Source organism: Gobio gobio, assembly GCF_949357685.1.
Source record: "Gobio gobio genome assembly, chromosome: 4".
NCBI lineage: Eukaryota > Metazoa > Chordata > Actinopteri > Cypriniformes > Gobionidae > Gobio > Gobio gobio.
In genome coordinates this window covers 2,645,997-2,666,428 of record NC_137100.1, presented here as the reverse complement: position 1 = coordinate 2,666,428, position 20,432 = coordinate 2,645,997, and the positions used below count along the sequence as shown (strand labels likewise).

Here is a 20,432-nt window from a genome sequence, read left to right as displayed (position 1 = left end):
AAAATGTATTTCAGCAGCAAGAAAATACATTTTCAATCGCCTACATAGACAAAATGCAAATGTGGATGGAACAGCATATTAGCGATCAAAACCTAAACTAGATTTTGTATCCATCATTTAAAATGTGTTAGAAGTATTTTAAACCCTTACAGGAAAAAACACATGAATTATCTGTGTTTTCCACATGTTTTCCTTTTTGTCCACATATGATTTTCCCAAAATACAGAGCACTGTGCAGTCAGAAGAATCCTCACAAATGTTACTTTTTTTATTATTTGTTATTTGTTTTGTTTATCTTGTAATTTAATGCAAGTTTAATATGACAATTATACCATTTAAATGTACATCAAATAAAAATGTAAATATAAATAAATTGCTAGATGTATGACGTTAAGAACTGTGTAAGGTAAGAGTTATACATTTAATTCAAGTATTCATTTTTTGCATATGTTATGTTAATTGTCACTTTATCTGTTGTCTTTTCAAGGTTTTGTAACATTTGTTCAATTGAATGCCGTGTTTGGTTCATTTGCTGACAATCTCCAGTGAGCTGTAACTTTACTGAGGTAAAATAACCTTCAATCTTTTGATTTCCATTTGTAGTTATCTTTCATTTGGACACTTAGCAAAAACTACACAAAAATCTGTTTCATATTTGTGCCTGTTACTGATATCATCATTGGAGCCTGTACATTTTTGCTAAAATAGTCTTTTTTTTTTATTAAATACTGCCATTTCAAAGAGAGAAGGTTGGACTCTGTCGCCCTCTCGTGGCCATCACATGCATTGTTATTATCTTTTGTCCTTTTTATACATCAAATGAAATATGCATCATTCATCCCAGCATCATTTATCTACAGCACATGTTGTCATGTTGTTTCAGTGGTAGCATATTTGAATAGCATCATTGATGCAGCCAATGGGGTAAGTTTAGGGCGGGGCTACAGGTTTATTCAACCAATAAGCTGCAGTATGGGTCGGTGGAGAGTGTTTGAAACCTGCTAGACTTCAAAAAAGTTCTCAGATCTGATAATTACTTTGAAAAATGTTTGTCCCTTCCTCAATTTTTCCTTTGGATCAGATGCTCGTCTACAACATCCATCATAGTTTATAACAGCTGACATTGTGAGAGAAGATTCCTGGGAAAGAGAGGGATTCTGAGCACCAACTGTATGTCCATAATACTAGAGAAAAGGTATAAATTATAAAGAGGTTGTACACTGGAGCTCTGGATTGTCCAATCAGCATCCAGGACCACAACTATCAGTTTTATAATAATGAGCTTTTGTGCTGTTTGATACCAAATGACCAGGACAAAACTTTTTATTTTTAGAGAACCGTTTATTAATTCATTGGAACAGAAGCAAAGTATTACAGTATTTTCATCAGCAATCAGTGTAATTCAGTCTGTTATGGTTATGGTATAAGCTGTTTATTGCTTAATGAACAGACTGAAACATGATTAACATAGTAAAGAAAAGAAGTAAAGAAGAAAAGGAATCGGCCTATTGCCCTGTTCACGTGTTTCATGCGCACGGGTGTCAAATATGTGTATAAAAAAAACCATTAAAACAAACAGTGAGGACTTTTCCACCTCATTTCATGACGTTGCACACCACTGATGTTTATTATTCATTATTTGTGGGTTTTTAATGACCGCACAGATCTGCTCCAGCAGCTTCGCTCTGTTGTTTGTGATGTTTTTTCCAGCGACCTCCACAAGATCATTGATCATGTCAGAGCTGTAAGGAAGTTGAAAAGTGGTATATCTGTACCTCCAGTCCTCAATTTTATCTGATGAAGCATTAACACACTTAAATCAGAACACAGTTGATATTTCAGTTGTACTCAGGACTACTGTAAGATCATAACTTGCCTCCACAGTTGACCACATTAAAGAGAGGGATGTGGATCACGGTTGGACCGTCTTTGCCTTTGAACACATAGAAGTCCTTCGGTTTCTCTGAGTGTCCATTGGGAATGTTGACCTCAGGGAAAGGGATGTTTAGTTTCCTGCACGTCTCAGCAGCTTTCGTCACCGTCTGCAGTGGAAAGGCATTAAAAGGATAGTTTCAACCAAAAATGAAGATAACCCCATGATTTACTCTCAAGCCATCCTAGGTGTACATGACTTTCTTCTTTCAGACGGATACAATATATTTAAAATGTCCTGGCTCTTCCAAGCTTTATAATGGCAGTGAATGGAGTTCTGTTTTGAAGTCCATAAAAGTGCATCTGTCCATCTAAAACTGAATCCATCCATCATAAAAGAGCATCCATCCATCATAAAAGAGCATCTATCCATCATAAAAGAGCATCCATCCATCATAAAAGTGCATCTATCCATCATAAAAGAGCATCTATCCATCATAAAAGTGCATCCATCCATCATAAAAGTGCATCTATCCATCATAAAAGAGCATCCATCCATCATAAAAGAGCATCCATCCATCATAAAAGTGCATCTATGCATCATAAAAGAGCATCCATCCATCATAAAAGAGCATCCATCCATCATAAAAGTGCATCTATCCATCATAAAAGTGCATCTATCCATCATAAAAGTGCATCTATCCATCATAAAAGTGCATCCGTCCATCATAAAAGTGCATCTGTCCATCATAAAAGTGCATCCATCCATCATAAAAGAGCATCTATCCATCATAAAAGTGCATCCATCCATCATAAAAGCACATCCATCCATCATGTGCATCCATCCATCGTAAAAGTGCATCTATCCATCATAAAAGTGCATCCATCCATCATAAGTGCATCCATCCATCATAAAAGAGCATCTGTCCATCATAAAAGTGCATCCATCCATCATGTGCATCCATCCCTCATACGTGCATCCATCCATCATAAAAGTGCTTCTATCCATCATAAAAGTGCATCCATCCATCATAAGTGCATCCATCCATCCATCATGAAAGTGCATCTATCCATCATGAAAGTGCATCTGTCCATCATAAAAGTGCATCTATCCATCATAAAAGCACATCCATCATCATAAAAGTGCATCTATCCATCATAAAAGCACATCCATCCATCATGAAAGTGCATCTATCCATCATAAAAGCACATCCATCATCATAAAAGTGCATCTATCCATCATAAAAGTGCATCTAACCATCATAAAAGCGCATCCATCCATCCATCATAAAAGCACATCCATCCATCATGAAAGTGCATCCATCCATCATAAAAGCACATCCATCCATCATGAAAGTGCATCTATCCATCATAAAATTGCATCTATCCATCATGAAAGTGCATCTGTCCATCATAAAATTGCATCTATCCATCATAAAAGAGCATCTGTCCATCATGAAAGTGCATCTATCCATCATGAAAGTGCATCCATCCATCATAAAAGCACATCCATCCATCATGAAAGTGCATCTATCCATCATAAAAGAGCATCTGTCCATCATAAAATTGCATCTATCCATCATAAAAGAGCATCTGTCCATCATGAAAGTGCATCCATCCATCATAAAAGCACATCCATCCATCATGAATGTGCATCTATCCATCATAAAATTGCATCTATCCATCATGAAAGTGCATCCATCCATCATAAAAGCACATCCATCCATCATAAAAGTGCATCCATCCATCATAAAATTGCATCTATCCATCATAAAAGAGCATCTGTCCATCATGAAAGTGCATCTATCCATCATAAAAGTGCATCTGTCCATCATGAAAGTGCATCTATCCATCATAAAAGCACATCCATCCATCATGAAAGTGCATCCATCCATCATAAAAGCACATCCATCCATCATGAAAGTGCATCTATCCATCATAAAATTGCATCTATCCATCATGAAAGTGCATCTGTCCATCATAAAAGTGCATCCATCCATCATAAAATTGCATCTATCCATCATAAAAGAGCATCTGTCCATCATGAAAGTGCATCTATCCATCATGAAAGTGCATCCATCCATCATAAAAGCACATCCATCCATCATGAAAGTGCATCTATCCATCATAAAAGAGCATCTGTCCATCATAAAATTGCATCTATCCATCATAAAAGAGCATCTGTCCATCATGAAAGTGCATCCATCCATCATAAAAGCACATCCATCCATCATAAAAGTGCATCCATCCATCATAAAATTGCATCTATCCATCATAAAAGAGCATCTGTCCATCATGAAAGTGCATCTATCCATCATAAAAGTGCATCTGTCCATCATGAAAGTGCATCTATCCATCATAAAAGAGCATCTGTCCATCATGAAAGTGCATCTATCCATCATAAAAGTGCATCTGTCCATCATAAAAGTGCATCTATCATCATAAAAGTGCATCTATCCATCATAAAAGAGCATCTGTCCATCATGAAAGTGCATCTATCCATCATAAAAGTGCATCTGTCCATCATAAAAGTGCATCTATCATCATAAAAGTGCATCTAACCATCATGAAAGTGCATCTAACTATCATGAAAGTGCATCTATCCATCATAAAAGTGCATCTGTCCATCATAAAAGTGCATCTGTCCATCATAAAAGTGCATCCATCATCATAAAAGTGCATCTGTCCATCATAAAAGTGCATCTGTCCATCATAAAAGTGCATCTATCCATCATAAAAGTGCATCTGTCCATCATAAAAGTGCATCTGTCCATCATAAAAGTGCATCTGTCCATCATAAAAGTGCATCCATCATCATAAAAGTGCATCCATCCATCATAAAAGTGCATCTGTCCATCATAAAAGTGCATCCATCATCATAAAAGTGCATCTAACCATCATGAAAGTGCATCCATCCATCATAAAAGCACATCTATCCATCATAAAAGCACATCTATCCATCATAAAAGTGCATCTGTCCATCATAAAAGTGCATCCATCCATCATAAAAGCACATCTATCCATCATAAAAGTGCATCTATCCATCATAAAAGTGCATCTATCCATCATAAAAGCACATCTATCCATCATAAAAGCACATCTATCCATCATAAAAGTGCATCTGTCCATCATAAAAGTGCATCCATCATCATAAAAGTGCATCTAACCATCATCATAAAAGTGCATCCATCCATCATAAAAGCACATCTATCCATCATAAAAGCACATCTATCCATCATAAAAGCACATCTATCCATCATAAAAGTGCATCCATCATCATAAAAGCACATCCATCCATCATAAAAGCACATCCATCCATCATAAAAGCACATCTATCCATCATAAAAGCACATCTATCCATCATAAAAGCACATCTATCCATCATAAAAGAGCATCTATCCATCATAAAAGTGCATCCATCCATCATAAAAGTGCATCTATCCATCATAAAAGAGCATCCATCCATCATAAAAGAGCATCCATCCATCATAAAAGTGCATCTATGCATCATAAAAGAGCATCCATCCATCATAAAAGAGCATCCATCCATCATAAAAGTGCATCTATCCATCATAAAAGTGCATCTATCCATCATAAAAGTGCATCCGTCCATCATAAAAGTGCATCTGTCCATCATAAAAGTGCATCCATCATCATAAAAGCACATCCATCCATCATAAAAGCACATCCATCCATCATAAAAGCACATCTATCCATCATAAAAGCACATCTATCCATCATAAAAAAAGCATCTATCCATCATAAAAGTGCATCCATCCATCATAAAAGCACATCCATCCATCATAAAAAAAGCATCTATCCATCATAAAAGAGCATCCGTCCATCATAAAAGCACATCCATCCATCATAAAAAAAGCATCTATCCATCATAAAAGTGCATCTGTCCATCATAAAAGCACATCCATCATCATAAAAGTGCATCTATCCATAAAGTGCATAAAAATGACACAGCATTTGTAATTGTCTGTTAATGTGTTCATTTGAAGTAAGTGTGAATTCTTGAATGAATGTCATAAGAATGTTTCACCTCTTGAAACAAGTCACATGTTTGGAACGACATGAGAGGAAGTAAATGATGATTTCTGGGGGATTTTTCCTTTAAATGAGTGAGTGTGTATATAATACCGTGAAAGGATCGCCGTCACTGAAATCCAGTGAAATGATGAGGTCGATGTGTCTCTCTTCTCTCAGCACTGAGAAGTAGGGTAAGTTGAGCAACAGCCCAGCGTCTTCATAGTCTCTCGTCTCACTCTCCAGAAGAGCGGAGGGCACTGCTTTATCTGAGAGGGCAGCATTATTATATTATTCACAATGAATTCCCAGTTAGCACCTGTCCATTTGAGTTTCTGTTCTCACCTTTCATGTTGTGAAGGAAGTCATAATTCGTGCCCCAGATCCACTGAGCCATGCATTCCAACATCCTCAACAACATTGCTGTGAAACAAATACACAGTGTTGCTTAAATTCAGTTAATGGTTCTGATATTGTTTTATATTCTGTATATATAGTTTCTTCAGCTTTAAAGTACATCATTGGATGATCAAAAAATAAGTACAGTATACAAATCAACACATTGTAAAGACAGTTCAACCTACTAAAAGGCCAGAAACTGAAGAGAACACTCAAATGCATTGCTTTGCACACATCCATATTGTACTGTGTCATATACTGTTTTGCAGCTTCTTTATCAGCGAGATTCAGTTTTTTCACTTGAAAAATCAGCTGTTTTCCTCCAGTGAGCTCTGTAAAAACAGGGAATGTGCAGATTGAGTTCTCTTTATCTGATGCAGGTAAAATTTGTTTGTGTATCTTATTAATTGTTTTTTTGCATGATATTTGATCCGTATTTGTTATTTCATCAATGGTTGTTTTTGCAGTTGGGTTTACATGTTGCTGAAAAGCCATTAAAGATACATTTCTAGCACACTTTAGGAAAATCTTACTGGTCAGTTTTGTTCTGATGGATTTATCGAGATCAGACGGATCGATGCCATCCAAAACAGAGAGATTCATGTCCACCAGATCCATAAGCAGCTGGTAACACTCGCCTATGGGAGGGCAGTAGAAAACACACATTGAACAAACCCCAAATTTTTCATCCCCAAATGTATGACATTCAGATATCAGATGATAATCATCGTTATAGCTCACTTTTATTTTTCATAATTAAATAGTTGAACTTTTTATTCATCAGCAGGTGTGAACAGATCATTAGACAGAAGATTGGTCAACTTGTTAATAAATAAAAGTAATAAGAAATGCTTTACCTTTCTTCATTTCTGTTTTAAGTTGTTCTCCTAAATGTTTGAGGAAATCTGGAGGGGAAATCAAATGGAATTAAAGTAAAGTTGTTGTTTTTATTTAACCATGAAGGTCCCATTGAGATACAATATATCTTCTACCAGGGAGTCATGGTCAAGATAAACAGCACAAGACATGAATTACACCAAAAAAAGTTCAATAAACAAACGCAACACATCCATATCTAAAAAAAACCCAATACAAAACCTAATCACTATTAAAACTTTACACTGTTACATAAAAACAGACTTTAGAATGCAAGAGATGGTAGATTCATGTGTAGTATACCTTGAAGCTCATTCCATGCGTATAGGGCCAGTTGTTCAAAGATAAACTGATCGGATTTTGGTTATTGGATTGGATCAAATCTTGAAAACGGGTTGTTCAAAAGGGAAAGAAGGGATCTGAAATCAGATTAGATCACGGAATCCAATCCTAGTTTTAATCTGGATCAAACCTTCAGTTTGTGTTGTTCAAAACTTGTCAGTAGGATTTGGATAACTTTGATCCTAAACAGGATTATCCTGATCCCAACAGGGGGTAGGATTTCAAGGTGGATTCCAGGAAGAAAATGTAGTAAAACTTTAAAACTGGTCAATATAACTTTTGAATCATATAATACAAAAACACATTTTATTTTACTTTGCTCTTGTTTAGTTATGCTAATTGTTAAAGTAATAATCAATAATCATCACAGACTTCGCTCACCCTGGACTCCGCCTGTTTGAACTGTTACCATCAGGACGGCGACTCCGATCACTGGCCACTAGAACATCAGGGCACAGGAACAGTTTCTTCCCACAGGCCATTTCCCTCTTGAACAGTTAAATACCCCCCAAAGTGCAATACTCCCACTGTTTAGTGCAATCTTTTAAACTCAGGAGATTATTTATGTTTATATATTCATACTACTCAAATACTGTAAATATGTGTTCATAATCTGTAAATGTTTATTCTAACTAAACGTAACTGTGACCTTATATTTTTTTATACTATTTTTCATATTTTTATTCTTAGAATTTGTATTACTATGTTCTTGTTGTGTTTGTATTGTATATGTGCGCTGGAAGCTTCAGCACCAAGAAAAATTCCTTGGCAATAAAGCTCTTTCGTAGTGTTTTTTATCACTTATAAGACTTTTTACTTCTTATCGATTATAAGAGATGAACCAGTCAAAAGTTTATCGCAAGCGAACGCAAGGTTTCTCGGGTGAACGCATGCGCAAAACTTTTCTGAGAGAGAATTTTTTCCCAAACTCATATTTTTTCCATCACCATGTCCCTTTAGGGGCTCCGTAGAGCACTAGTAATCCAGATTTGGTCATCTGAATAGGTGTGTCTCTGGATCAGGGTAATCCAATCCAATTTTGCTTTGAAAAACCGGCACAAAATGATGTTTTATAAACAAAGTTCGGGAGGAGTACATTCAGATAATTGACACAGGTGGAGAGCAATCAGCTAATCATCAATAAGAGGTATATATATACACGCAGCAGTCTTACCTCTGTTCATTGACTGTTTGCCAGCATGGACGGCATTTCCGGCAGTTCGCCCCGCCCGCCCACGCTGTCTACACGGCTCGAAGCATCTCTACAATACTAAAATCTTTTCCTTAAAAATGTATAAGCTATCTAAAAACCCCTTTCGGCCGCTTCCATCAGCATTCACGAGCCAACCGCGAGAGCAGTGCTCGGACAGTGTAAAGGAGTGCACACAGCACAGACTTGCAACAGGGAGAACTACAACAGTTCCTGTCTTAAGATAAAGTATTACAACTCTTTTACTTTTCTTTTCTTGCGATCTTTCCGCTTCTGTGTACTACAGTACAGACAGATACTTTTCACACAGGAGAAATGCGTTCATCATGTACGCGCATGCGGTCGCCGTGGTGATGAACGATCAATTTACTTGCTGCTGGTAAAGCGAATGAACGTATCGTGAGGCTAAATCACTAAAATGCTGTCAATGCAACAGAGTATATTATGCCAAACAATCAGCTACTAGTTGGAATCAGCTGATAATCACTGCCTTGATTCAATACTTCTCAACTTGACACATAAACTCGGTCACACAGGGCTCAACACAGTGCGACCATAATCGCATTTGTGACTATAAATAGATGTGTGCGAACTAAACAATGTATTTGGGAGGACCCGCTTTCTTAAATGTAACATCAATACCTTATAGTAGGGCAGGCTATTGTATTACAAGCGTATCAATGATTTATATGCCATCTTATATTTATATATATTTTATGAAATAGAAAAATTCAAAGGCTATGATTTCATTGAATTAATGTGAGATCACGTTTCAAAATCTGAATGTGGCACCATTGTGCGTTCTACTGGCTTGAACAATGCTTCAGAATGCTTCAGTTCAGAGCATTTCACAATCAATGAATAGCATACATTTATGCAAAGCAAATTTGAATCAACAATGACAACATATTACGATATAAATCACTGTAAAGAAAACGGTGTATACAGTTGTAAGACTGTATTTTCTCTCGCTCGTATGAATTTGAATGAGCGTCTTGCAATAATAAGGCATACACATTTCAAAATAAGAGTCCATTCGGTTACACAAATGTGTTTCTCCATTTGTCCGTCTAACTTTTTCTCCCACAGGAGCTGAGTTTCTCTGGCTAATTTTCTCCTACTACAGCAGTGCTGTTCCCTCGACTCCCACAGGAGCTGAGTTTCTCTGGCTAATTTTCTCCCACTACAGCAGTGCTGTTCCCTCGACTCCCACAGGAGCTGAGTTTCTCTGGCTAATTTTCTCCTACTACAGCAGTGCTGTTCCCTCGACTCCCACAGGAGCTGAGTTTCTCTGGCTAATTTTCTCCTACTACAGCAGTGCTGTTCCCTCGACTCTCACAGGAGCTGAGTTTCTCTGGCTAATTTTCTCCTACTTACAGCAGTGCTGTTCCCTCTGCTCCCACAGGAGCTGAGTTTCTCTGGCTAATTTTCTCCACTGCCAAAGCAGTGATGTTCTTTCCCAGAAACATCGATGCTACGTGATGGCCAGGAGATGTTTAAAGCATTTCACTTCTCTTATAAACATGCCATTCCCCGATATTTCTCTCCTTTCAATCACCTCATTTAGTTTTTACCTTAATACATCAAAGGTTACTTGAGCTGCATCCAGTTTTTTCCACAATTGATGTACGGCGATTCCTCCCCCGAGATAAACAATTCACCAACCTCTCTCTGATCAAAGGGATTGAAAGATCCCAGCCCACCCGTCCCGACATCAGACAACCTATAATGCTGGTATCCTCAAAGGTATTGACACCCTCCGCACAGACTACCAGCCCCTCAATACCGCCCGAACACTCAACGCCATGTCCTCCTAGCCTTTTCTGGTTTCCTTAGATGCTTGGATTTCATCTACATTTTCAACCTCTCATCGCCAATCTAATCATACCAGTCAGAACCAAATTCGGCATTATTTTCCTGTTTAACACTGTGAAGCTGCTTTGAACCAATTGGCATTGTAAAAAAGCGCTATAAATAAAGGCGAGGTGACTGACCAGTCAGTCAAGGACTTAATGGCTTAAGTTCTCCCTTGGAACCCCAGTTTCAGATGATTCTAACAAACCTGTGACACGCTTTTGGTTCCAGAAACACCTCAAATCCGTTCTCCAACTATCAGGGGTCCCAGCAAAGAACTTTTCAAGCTACTCCTTCAGTATTAGGGCAGCAACCTCAGCAGCTCAAAAAGGCCTCTCCCAACAGCAGATCCAAGCTCTCGGGAGATGGTCATCCGAAGCTTTCCAAAGCTATATCAGGACCAATCGGTTCCACATCAAAATAGCCCACCAAACCCTTATTGACTAGTACACACTGAGAATCTCCTGACCAAACACTCATATTTTTTGTTTTGTTGCTGTTCTCTCTCTCTCTTTTGTGTTCTCAGGTTCCAGTAAGAAATGGAAAGTTTCCATGGACGCAGTACAGCGGGAAGTTCCCTATAGCTTAAAAGAGTGGAACGTTTCCACGCCATACAAAAGAGTGGAAAGTTTCCACGCAGTATGAAAGAGTGGAAGTTCTACGCAGTATGAAAGAGTGGAAGTTCCACGCAGTACGAAAGAGTGGAAAGTTTCCACACAATATGAAAGAGTGGAAGTTCCACGCAGTATGAAAGAGTGGAAAGTTTCCACGCAGTACGAACGAGTGGAAGTTCCACGCAGTATGAAAGAATGGAAAGTTTCCACGCAGTACGAACGAGTGGAAGTTCCACGCAGTATGAAAGAGTGGAAAGTTTCCACGCAGTACGAACGAGTGGAAGTTCCACGCAGTATGAAAGAGTGGAAAGTTTCCACGCAGTACGAACGAGTGGAAGTTCCACGCAGTATGAAAGAGTGGAAAGTTTCCACGCAGTATGAAAGAGTGGAAAGTTTCCATGCAGTATGAAAGAGTGGAAGTTCCACGCAGTATGAAAGAGTGGAAAGTTTCCACGCAGTATGAAAGAGTGGAAGTTCCCTATAGCTTGAAAGAGTGGAACGTTTTTCACGTCGTACGAAAGAGTGGAAGTTCCACGCAGTATGAAAGAGTGGAAGTTCAACGCAGTATGAAAGAGTGGAAAGTTTCCACGCAGAATGAAAGAGTGGAAGTTCCACGCAGTATGAAAGAGTGGAAAGTTTCCACGCAGAATGAAAGAGTGGAAGTTCCACGCAGTATGAAAGAGTGGAAAGTTTCCACGCAGTATGAAAGAGTGGAAAGTTTCCACGCAGTATGAAAGAGTGGAAAGTTTCCACGCAGTATGAAAGAGTGGAAAGTTTCCACGCAGTATGAAAGCGTGGAAGTTCCACGCAGTATGAAAGAGTGGAAAGTTTCCACGCAGTATGAAAGAGTGGAAAGTTTCCACGCAGTATGAAAGAGTGGAAGTTCCACGCAGTATGAAAGAGTGGAAAGTTCCCTCACAGAACGAAAGAGTGGAAAGTTTCCAACACAGTACGAAAGAGTGGAAAGTTTCCAACACAGTACGAAAGAGTGGAAAGTTTCCAACACAGTACGAAAGAGTGGAAAGTTTCCACGCAGTATGAAAGAGTGGAAAGTTTCCACGCAGTATGAAAGAGTGGAAAGTTTCCACGCAGTATGAAAGAGTGGAAAGTTTCCACGCAGTATGAAAGCGTGGAAGTTCCACGCAGTATGAAAGAGTGGAAAGTTTCCACGCAGTATGAAAGAGTGGAAAGTTTCCACGCAGTATGAAAGAGTGGAAGTTCCACGCAGTATGAAAGAGTGGAAAGTTCCCTCACAGAACGAAAGAGTGGAAAGTTTCCAACACAGTACGAAAGAGTGGAAAGTTTCCAACACAGTACGAAAGAGTGGAAAGTTTCCAACACAGTACGAAAGAGTGGAAAGTTTCCACGCAGTATGAAAGAGTGGAAAGTTTCCACGCAGTATGAAAGAGTGGAAGTTCCACGCAGTATGAAAGAGTGGAAAGTTCCCTCACAGAACGAAAGAGTGGAAAGTTTCCAACACAGTACGAAAGAGTGGAAAGTTTCCAACACAGTACGAAAGAGTGGAAAGTTTCCAACACAGTACGAAAGAGTGGAAAGTTTCCAACACAGTACGAAAGAGTGGAAAGTTTCCACGCAGAATGAAAGAGTGGAAGTTCCACGCAGTATGAAAGAGTGGAAAGTTTCCACGCAGTATGAAAGAGTGGAAGTTCCACGCAGTATGAAAGAGTGGAAAGTTTCCACGCAGAATGAAAGCGTGGAAGTTCCACGCAGTATGAAAGAGTGGAAAGTTTCCACGCAGAATGAAAGCGTGGAAGTTCCACGCAGTATGAAAGAGTGGAAAGTTTCCACGCAGTATGAAAGAGTGGAAAGTTTCCACGCAGTATGAAAGAGTGGAAAGTTTCCACGCAGTATGAAAGCGTGGAAGTTCCACGCAGTATGAAAGAGTGGAAAGTTTCCACGCAGTATGAAAGAGTGGAAAGTTTCCACGCAGTATGAAAGAGTGGAAAGTTTCCACGCAGTATGAAAGAGTGGAAGTTCCACGCAGTATGAAAGAGTGGAAAGTTTCCACGCAGTATGAAAGAGTGGAAGTTCCACGCAGTATGAAAGAGTGGAAAGTTTCCACGCAGTATGAAAGAGTGGAAGTTCCACGCAGTATGAAAGAGTGGAAAGTTTCCACACAGTATGAAAGAGTGGAAAGTTTCCACGCAGTATGAAAGAGTGGAAGTTCCACGCAGTATGAAAGAGTGGAAAGTTCCCTCACAGAACGAAAGAGTGGAAAGTTTCCAACACAGTACGAAAGAGTGGAAAGTTTCCAACACAGTACGAAAGAGTGGAAAGTTTCCAACACAGTACGAAAGAGTGGAAAGTTTCCAACACAGTACGAAAGAGTGGAAAGTTTCCACGCAGTACGAAAGAGTGGAAAGTTTCCAACACAGTACGAAAGAGTGGAAAGTTTCCAACACAGTACGAAAGAGTGGAAAGTTTCCAACACAGTACGAAAGAGTGGAAAGTTTCCAACACAGTACGAAAGAGTGGAAAGTTTCCAACACAGTACGAAAGAGTGGAAGTTCCACGCAGTACGAAAGAGTGGAAAGTTTCCACGCAGTACGAAAGAGTGGAAAGTTTCCACGCAGTACGAAAGAGTGGAAAGTTTCCACGCAGTACGAAAGAGTGGAAAGTTTCCACGCAGTACGAAAGAGTGGAAAGTTTCCACGCAGTACGAAAGAGTGGAAAGTTTCCAACACAGTACGAAAGAGTGGAAAGTTTCCAACACAGTACGAAAGAGTGGAAAGTTTCCAACACAGTACGAAAGAGTGGAAGTTCCACGCAGTACGAAAGAGTGGAAAGTTTCCACGCAGTACGAAAGAGTGGAAAGTTTCCAACACAGTACGAAAGAGTGGAAAGTTTCCACGCAGTACGAAAGAGTGGAAGTTTCCACGCAGAACGAAAGAGTGGAAAGTTTCCAACACAGTACGAAAGAGTGGAAAGTTTCCACGCAGTACGAAAGAGTGGAAGTTTCCATGCAGTACGAAAGAGTGGAAAGTTTCCACGCAGTACGAAAGAGTGGAAAGTTTCCAACACAGTACGAAAGAGTGGAAAGTTTCCACGCAGTACGAAAGAGTGGAAGTTTCCACGCAGAACGAAAGAGTGGAAAGTTTCCACGCAGAACGAAAGAGTGGAAGTTTCCAACGCAGTACGAAAGAGTGGAAAGTTTCCACGCAGTACGAAAGAGTGGAAGTTTCCATGCAGTACGAAAGAGTGGAAAGTTTCCACGCAGTACGAAAGAGTGGAAAGTTTCCAACACAGTACGAAAGAGTGGAAAGTTTCCACGCAGTACGAAAGAGTGGAAGTTTCCACGCAGAACGAAAGAGTGGAAAGTTTCCACGCAGTACGAAAGAGTGGAAGTTTCCAACACAGTACGAAAGAGTGGAAAGTTTCCACGCAGTACGAAAGAGTGGAAGTTTCCACGCAGAACGAAAGAGTGGAAAGTTTCCACGCAGAACGAAAGAGTGGAAAGTTTCCACGCAGAACGAAAGAGTGGAAGTTCCACGCAGAACGAAAGAGTGGAAGTTTTCACGCAGAACGAAAGAGTGGAAAGTTTCCACGCAGAACGAAAGAGTGGAAAGTTTCCACGCAGAACTAAAGAGTGGAAAGTTTCCACGCAGAACGAAAGAGTGGAAAGTTTCCACGCAGAACGAAAGAGTGGAAAGTTTCCACGCAACAAGGAAATGTTTAATGTTTTAATACTGTTGTCTCTCCCATGTTTCTCTTTTTACATTTTTTCTATTGCAGGCAATCCCCCGGCATGATGTGCCGCAGCAGCCCTCAAGGGCCTACCGGTCAAGCAATCAAGCCCCTTCACGAATGCCAGCCCGCCAAGCTCGGCTCTTCTTGGGGGGTATTTAGCAGGCGGCTGTCCTATGCTTAGCATTTTTGGGGGGTACTTTGGGTTCGGGCCAAAATTCAGAGCTCGAAGCCCTCCCCCCGGACAGCACGCCAAATACCCATTTAAACTACTCTCCATAAATTATATGTAAGTGTGAACTCGTGAAAGTAAGATGGATTACCTGATCCTGGATATCAAAACATGGGATTTCCACATCCAGATCATTTTGATCCAGATTAAATGTTTTGAACAACTGGCCCGTGGAGATTTAGTCATTAGAAAAAGCAGATCTACCTATTTCTGTATGAAAAACTGGCATCTTGAGTAAAAGTTTATCTGTTGATCTAGTATTATAGATACTAGTACAGTGTGTCAACAAACTAGAAATATACAATGATGTGTACGGACACTTGCACCTGTAGCAAACCTTAAAGGGATAGTTTACTCAAAATTGAAAATTCTGTCATCATTTACTCACCCAAAAGTTGTTCCAAACCTGTATGAGTTTCTTTGTTCTATTGAACACAAAAGAAGATATTCTGAAGAACGTTTGTAACAAAGCAGATAGAGCAACTATTGACTGCCATATTAGGGGAAAAAAAATACTATGGTAGTCAATGGTTGCTCTATCTGCTTTGTTACAAACGTTCTTCAGAATATCTTCTTTTGTGTTCAGCAGAACAAAGAAACTCATACAGGTTTGGAACAACTTTTGGGTGAGTAAATGATGACAGAATTTTCATTTTTGGGTGAATTATCCCTTTAAAGCAGCATGATAGACTACATCCAATTTTGTTCCAAATATGTGCGAGTAAACCTCACTCCTCTGATCTCAAGAGACGCTCTAGTGACTGACGCTAGGGGTTGCAGCCTTTAGCCTCATTGTTAGAGCATCCAACTCTCATTCCGGAGGACCCGGGTTCGAGCCCCGCTTAGAGAGGGGCGGTTTGAACAGGAGAGGTTACACATGCATATATATAATATCACCATAGTCCAATTGTTCTGCCCTCCAGGCATTTCAGTTAAATTTTTATGCATTTAATTTGGTATACTTTCAGTTTCTTGCAGACTCTTATTTTGACTTTTGTTTACTGAGTTAAAACCGGGAGTAGGAAACCATGTTAGAAACGTCAGACTGGTTAAAAAATGCAGACGGTCATTGCGCCGGGGAAAATGCATCCTTCCCCTTTGACTATCCAGCAGAAGCATTGCTTGTACATAATCTTTGTTCTGACTAAGTTAACTTAAGCATATGGATTTCATGTTGTAGGCTAAAAGTAATTTATGTATAATGGATTTTTTGCTGTTTGTTCAACGCTCTCGTCTTTCATCACTCGTCTCATATGTATGGATTCAGTACGATGTGAAGAAAATAAATCTGCACACAAAGAACCTAGGATTCCTTCATGTTCATGAATAGAGAGAGTTTAGCTCACTGTTTAGTTGGAGTTGCTACACCTCAGCAAGAACAGTACACTAATACTGACAAAAAGGTACTTTCAACTAATAGTTTAAATGAAAATAGCCTTACCTTGGTCTCAATTTTTTTTAAAAGGCTATCAATATGAGAACTAAAAGTCAGTTTATCATCAAGCCAGATAACCCTCTCAAGCTGAGTACCATCAGAAGTATTAATCATAAAGTCAATAAGTGATAATCAATAGTCAAATAAAGTTGCACCTTTTATTTTTTCCCAGAGGAATTTAATGTTCTCGTCTCCATCAGCTAAAGCGCTGCCACACAGACCTGCAGGAAACACATTTAAGTTTAAAAGTGTTTACAATAAACAAAATGTATGATTTTTTAATGAGATATGTACAGTCTGATTTAAGCTCTTATTGTTAAGCAAACATGCTCTTTTCTTTAAATCACTGTGTATGAGAAGGTTTATGTTGAAAAGCAGCACCACATTGTGTTTGTTGAAATTACTTTTTAAATAATTTTTCAATATTTCTAATTGTAATGTTTACATTTTTAGTTTTGACAGACCTGATCTCCAGATCAGTCCCAGAGACTACTGATCTATTTCACACTATTCTCTGATTCAGGTCAACATACAGTGTACAATACAGAATCTGTAGAATGTAAGTTGATATTATCAGTATGAATAAACTCTCTCCTGTAACAGAGTGTGTTACCTTGCAGGTACAGCATGTCCATTTCAGGCTGCTTCTTCTTCTTAGAGCCATTGTGAAACTCACTGCCAAAGCTGGAGGTTTCCACAAACGCTCCAATGAGGGAATAACCCGCTTCATGTGGAGTGAACTCAAACCAGGGGTCTGCAGACAGAAACACATCAATATAACAGCTGAAACTAACACATTAACTGTCTCTCTCTCACACACACACACACACACACACACCTGCATCTTTGTCATGTTTGCACTGCTTGTCGATCACGGTGTAGATGGGAAACGGGTCTTTACTGAGCTGGTTCCACTGCTCTGTGAGTGTGTGCTCGTCTATCTGAAGAGAAAAACAACAGCTGTAAAAATCAACTTATCATGTTGGTGTATGGGAGATCTGGCACAATTTCTTCAGTCACAAACAAGCTCAAGTGAAAAGCACCTGGGGTCTGTTCTTCGTACGTGGCTGACTCAGTTAGCTGGATGATGATTTGGCATGATCTTGGATTGTTTGGTTCTTTGAAGCTCATCCTAAACTTGCTGTCATAGCTTAAACTTGCTCAGGAGCAGTTTATTTCATGTAAACAGGATTAGATTGCATCTTTTTAAGCGGCGTTGATATTTGAAATCTGTCCCAGCCACTGCTACTTTATCATAAGAGTTCATTACCGAACCAGAGGCGATAATAACCAAATTAGCCAGAGATCAGTTATCACGATTAAAAGATCTGTCAAATCATCTCAGATATATTAAGCGAGGTATGAAGTATGGACCCCTGCTATAGGAACTGATTTTTGTTTGTCTAAATCCTAAAACATTCATATTTTCAATATGGTTTCAGAATCACTGATATCAATACTAAAAATGTAGCACTTTTAAAGACTGAATGTGAGCAGCTCATTAAGATCATTGAGGGTTGTGGTATGAGATACTGACCTCTTTCAGATAAAACGTGATGAACATCGTTGCCCAGAGGTCAGTCAGGCTGAAGAAATCTTTCTTTAGGTAATATTTATTCAGTTTGAAAAATACATCTAACAAGCTGACTCCAGGACCGTTGAGTCTCTTGATGATCTTGTCTTTCACGGTCTCTAGTTTAGTGGTCCAGTCTGGTTCCTGATATAAGGAGGCCATGCACCTTCAGAGGAACAACATGTTACATTGTGGACCAAATGCCCCAACAAGGTAAAACATAGTAAAAAAAAAAAAAATTAAATATAGTAAAACCTGAGATCACCTGCATGTGGGGAGGGAAATTGATTAATAAACATACAAAATTATGCTTTCTGAAAATGTAAAAAAGTTTTCTGTGGTTAGTAGGTTTAGGTGTGTGTGTGTGTGTTATGAGAGAGAGAGAGTGTGTGTGTGTGTGTGTGTGTGTGTGTGTGTGTGTGTGTGTGTGTGTGTGTGTGTGTGTGTGTGTGTGTGTGTGTGTGTGTGTGTGTGTGTGTGTGTGTGTGTGTGTGTGTGTGTGTGTGTGTGTGTGTGTGTGTGTGTGTGTGTGTGTGTGTGTGTGTGTGTGTGTGTGTGTGTGTGTGTGTGTGTGTGTGTGTGTTGTAGGTACCAAGTGGATCCAGAGACTCCGCTCAGATAAAGGATGCAGTCCAGAAGACCAGTTTTCTGGAGTTGAACCAGGGATCCCAGCAAACCCACCATGGCTCTTTCTCCTCCTCCAGAACCCAGTAATGCAATGTTTGGCGCCTCACTGCACTTTATCTGCAGCTTCTCCAGGCTTTGTAGAATATCTTCTCTCCTTTTGGCTACAAACTCCTTCTCCTTCTTATTCAGAGAGTGATCGATTCTCACCTCACAACTACAGAGACACACACACACACCAGTGCTGAATTTAACATCACATACTGCTATAATCCAGTATGTAGAGGTTAATTATAATGCAGTTCAGTGCTTATAGGTGATATAATGAAGTGCACAGCTTCCATCAAAGGAAAATGAGCAGAATTACCTTCCCTGGGGTTTGGATGCACTCATCTATAAAACAATGGAGTCAACATTAAAGTTAAAATCTATAATTCCAAAACTAGTAGGAAACATAATTTTACAATCTTTTGATCAACCTCACATTATCAAATTATTAAGCAACGCAACTTGGTAACTAAAACATATACTCACTGTTCTTGTATAGTCTTGTAAAATCTCGATACTTCACCAATAGTGAAACAGCCGCCGTCGACTCTCAGATCGGACAGAAGAGGCTCTTTTATAGGACTCTGAAGGTCTAGATATCATCGCGTGAGGAGGTGGAGGTTATGAGCCTGAATTCCAGAGAACAAAAAACATTTTCCATATAATTGCCTTGTATGTGGGTTGGGGTGGGGTTCACATAGAGAAAACATAATATGTGTTTGAACTATATAGAGGAGCGAGCAGATAGAAATCACAAACCCATACAAATGAAACCAGAAACAGATAATAAAATAAAATAAAATGAAAAAGTATATTCCAAAGCAAAAAATTTTGGAGAGTATACACTACCCCTGCATCTTGAGAGTGTGAAAAGTGTGTTTTACAGTTTTTCCCAGTCTACTTTTGTACCTAAATGGTGCATATTGGTACCTTAAATGTACATATTAGTACCTAAAAGGAACAAAAGTGTACCTTTTGAAAAGGTCCCGCCCCAGTGACAGTTTTTTACCTTTATTTCTGAGAGTGTACAATAATAATACATATAGGCCTAATGTAAATTTTCTATATAATGATTTTACCTGCTTGTACATATTGATATTTTGCATGTTTATTGATTTTGGTTTGATTTTGTTTGGTTCTGCTGTATGGCTGTGATATGTCACTCCTTTCTTCAGTTTCGTTTAGAATTGTTATTAAATGGGATTGTGAAATAAGAGCATTACAACCTGTGAAATCTGATAGCAGGATTCAAAATATCTTACCAGGGTTGTTACAGTTAATACTGGAGCCCTCTCTGGACTCTGGTCAGGGGCTGGTGCCCTCTCTGGACTCTGGTCACAGGCTGGAGCCCTCTCTGGACTCTGGTCATGGGCTGGAGCCCTCTCTGGACTCTGGTCATGGGCTGGAGCCCTCTCTGGACTCTGGTCATGGGCTGGAGCCCTCTCTGTACTCTGGTCACGGGTTGGAGCCCTCTCTGTACTCTGTTCACGGCTGGAGCCCTCTCTGGACTCTGGTCATGGGCTGGAGCCCTCTCTGGACTCTGGTCATGGGCTGGAGCCCTCTCTGTACTCTGGTCACGGGTTGGAGCCCTCTCTGGACATGGGCTGGAGCCCTCT

General features: G+C 39.5%; 1 protein-coding gene across 1 annotated transcript; it reads right to left on the bottom strand.

Moving 5' to 3' along the window:
- Positions 1-1,331: 1,331 nt before the first annotated feature.
- LOC307124725 (cytosolic phospholipase A2 gamma-like) lies at positions 1,332-19,366 on the bottom strand. Its single transcript, XM_079814150.1, has 14 exons — positions 19,303-19,366; positions 19,136-19,161; positions 18,737-18,985; positions 18,109-18,310; positions 17,410-17,512; positions 17,185-17,325; positions 16,727-16,792; positions 7,161-7,208; positions 6,837-6,941; positions 6,489-6,635; positions 6,250-6,327; positions 6,019-6,173; positions 1,877-2,042; positions 1,332-1,794 (listed from the first exon to the last, which is right to left on the bottom strand). The coding sequence occupies exons 2-14, from the start codon at positions 19,159-19,161 to the stop codon at positions 1,601-1,603; spliced, it is 1,680 nt and encodes a 559-aa protein (XP_079670276.1). The 5' UTR covers positions 19,303-19,366; the 3' UTR covers positions 1,332-1,600.
- Between the last annotated feature and the right edge of the window lie 1,066 nt (positions 19,367-20,432).

What these genes read in the sequence shown, in the direction of transcription:
- LOC307124725 (XM_079814150.1), bottom strand. Translation starts at nt 19,161, where the DNA reads ATGAGTGCATCCAAACCCCAGGGAAG. An exon ending in GGACATGCTGTACCTGCAAG is followed by an intron (nt 16,793 to 17,184) that starts GTAACACACTCT and finishes TGTTTCCTGCAG; the next exon opens with GTCTGTGTGGCAGCGCTTTA. An exon ending in GTGACGGCGATCCTTTCACG is followed by an intron (nt 2,043 to 6,018) that starts GTATTATATACA and finishes TTTCCACTGCAG; the next exon opens with ACGGTGACGAAAGCTGCTGA.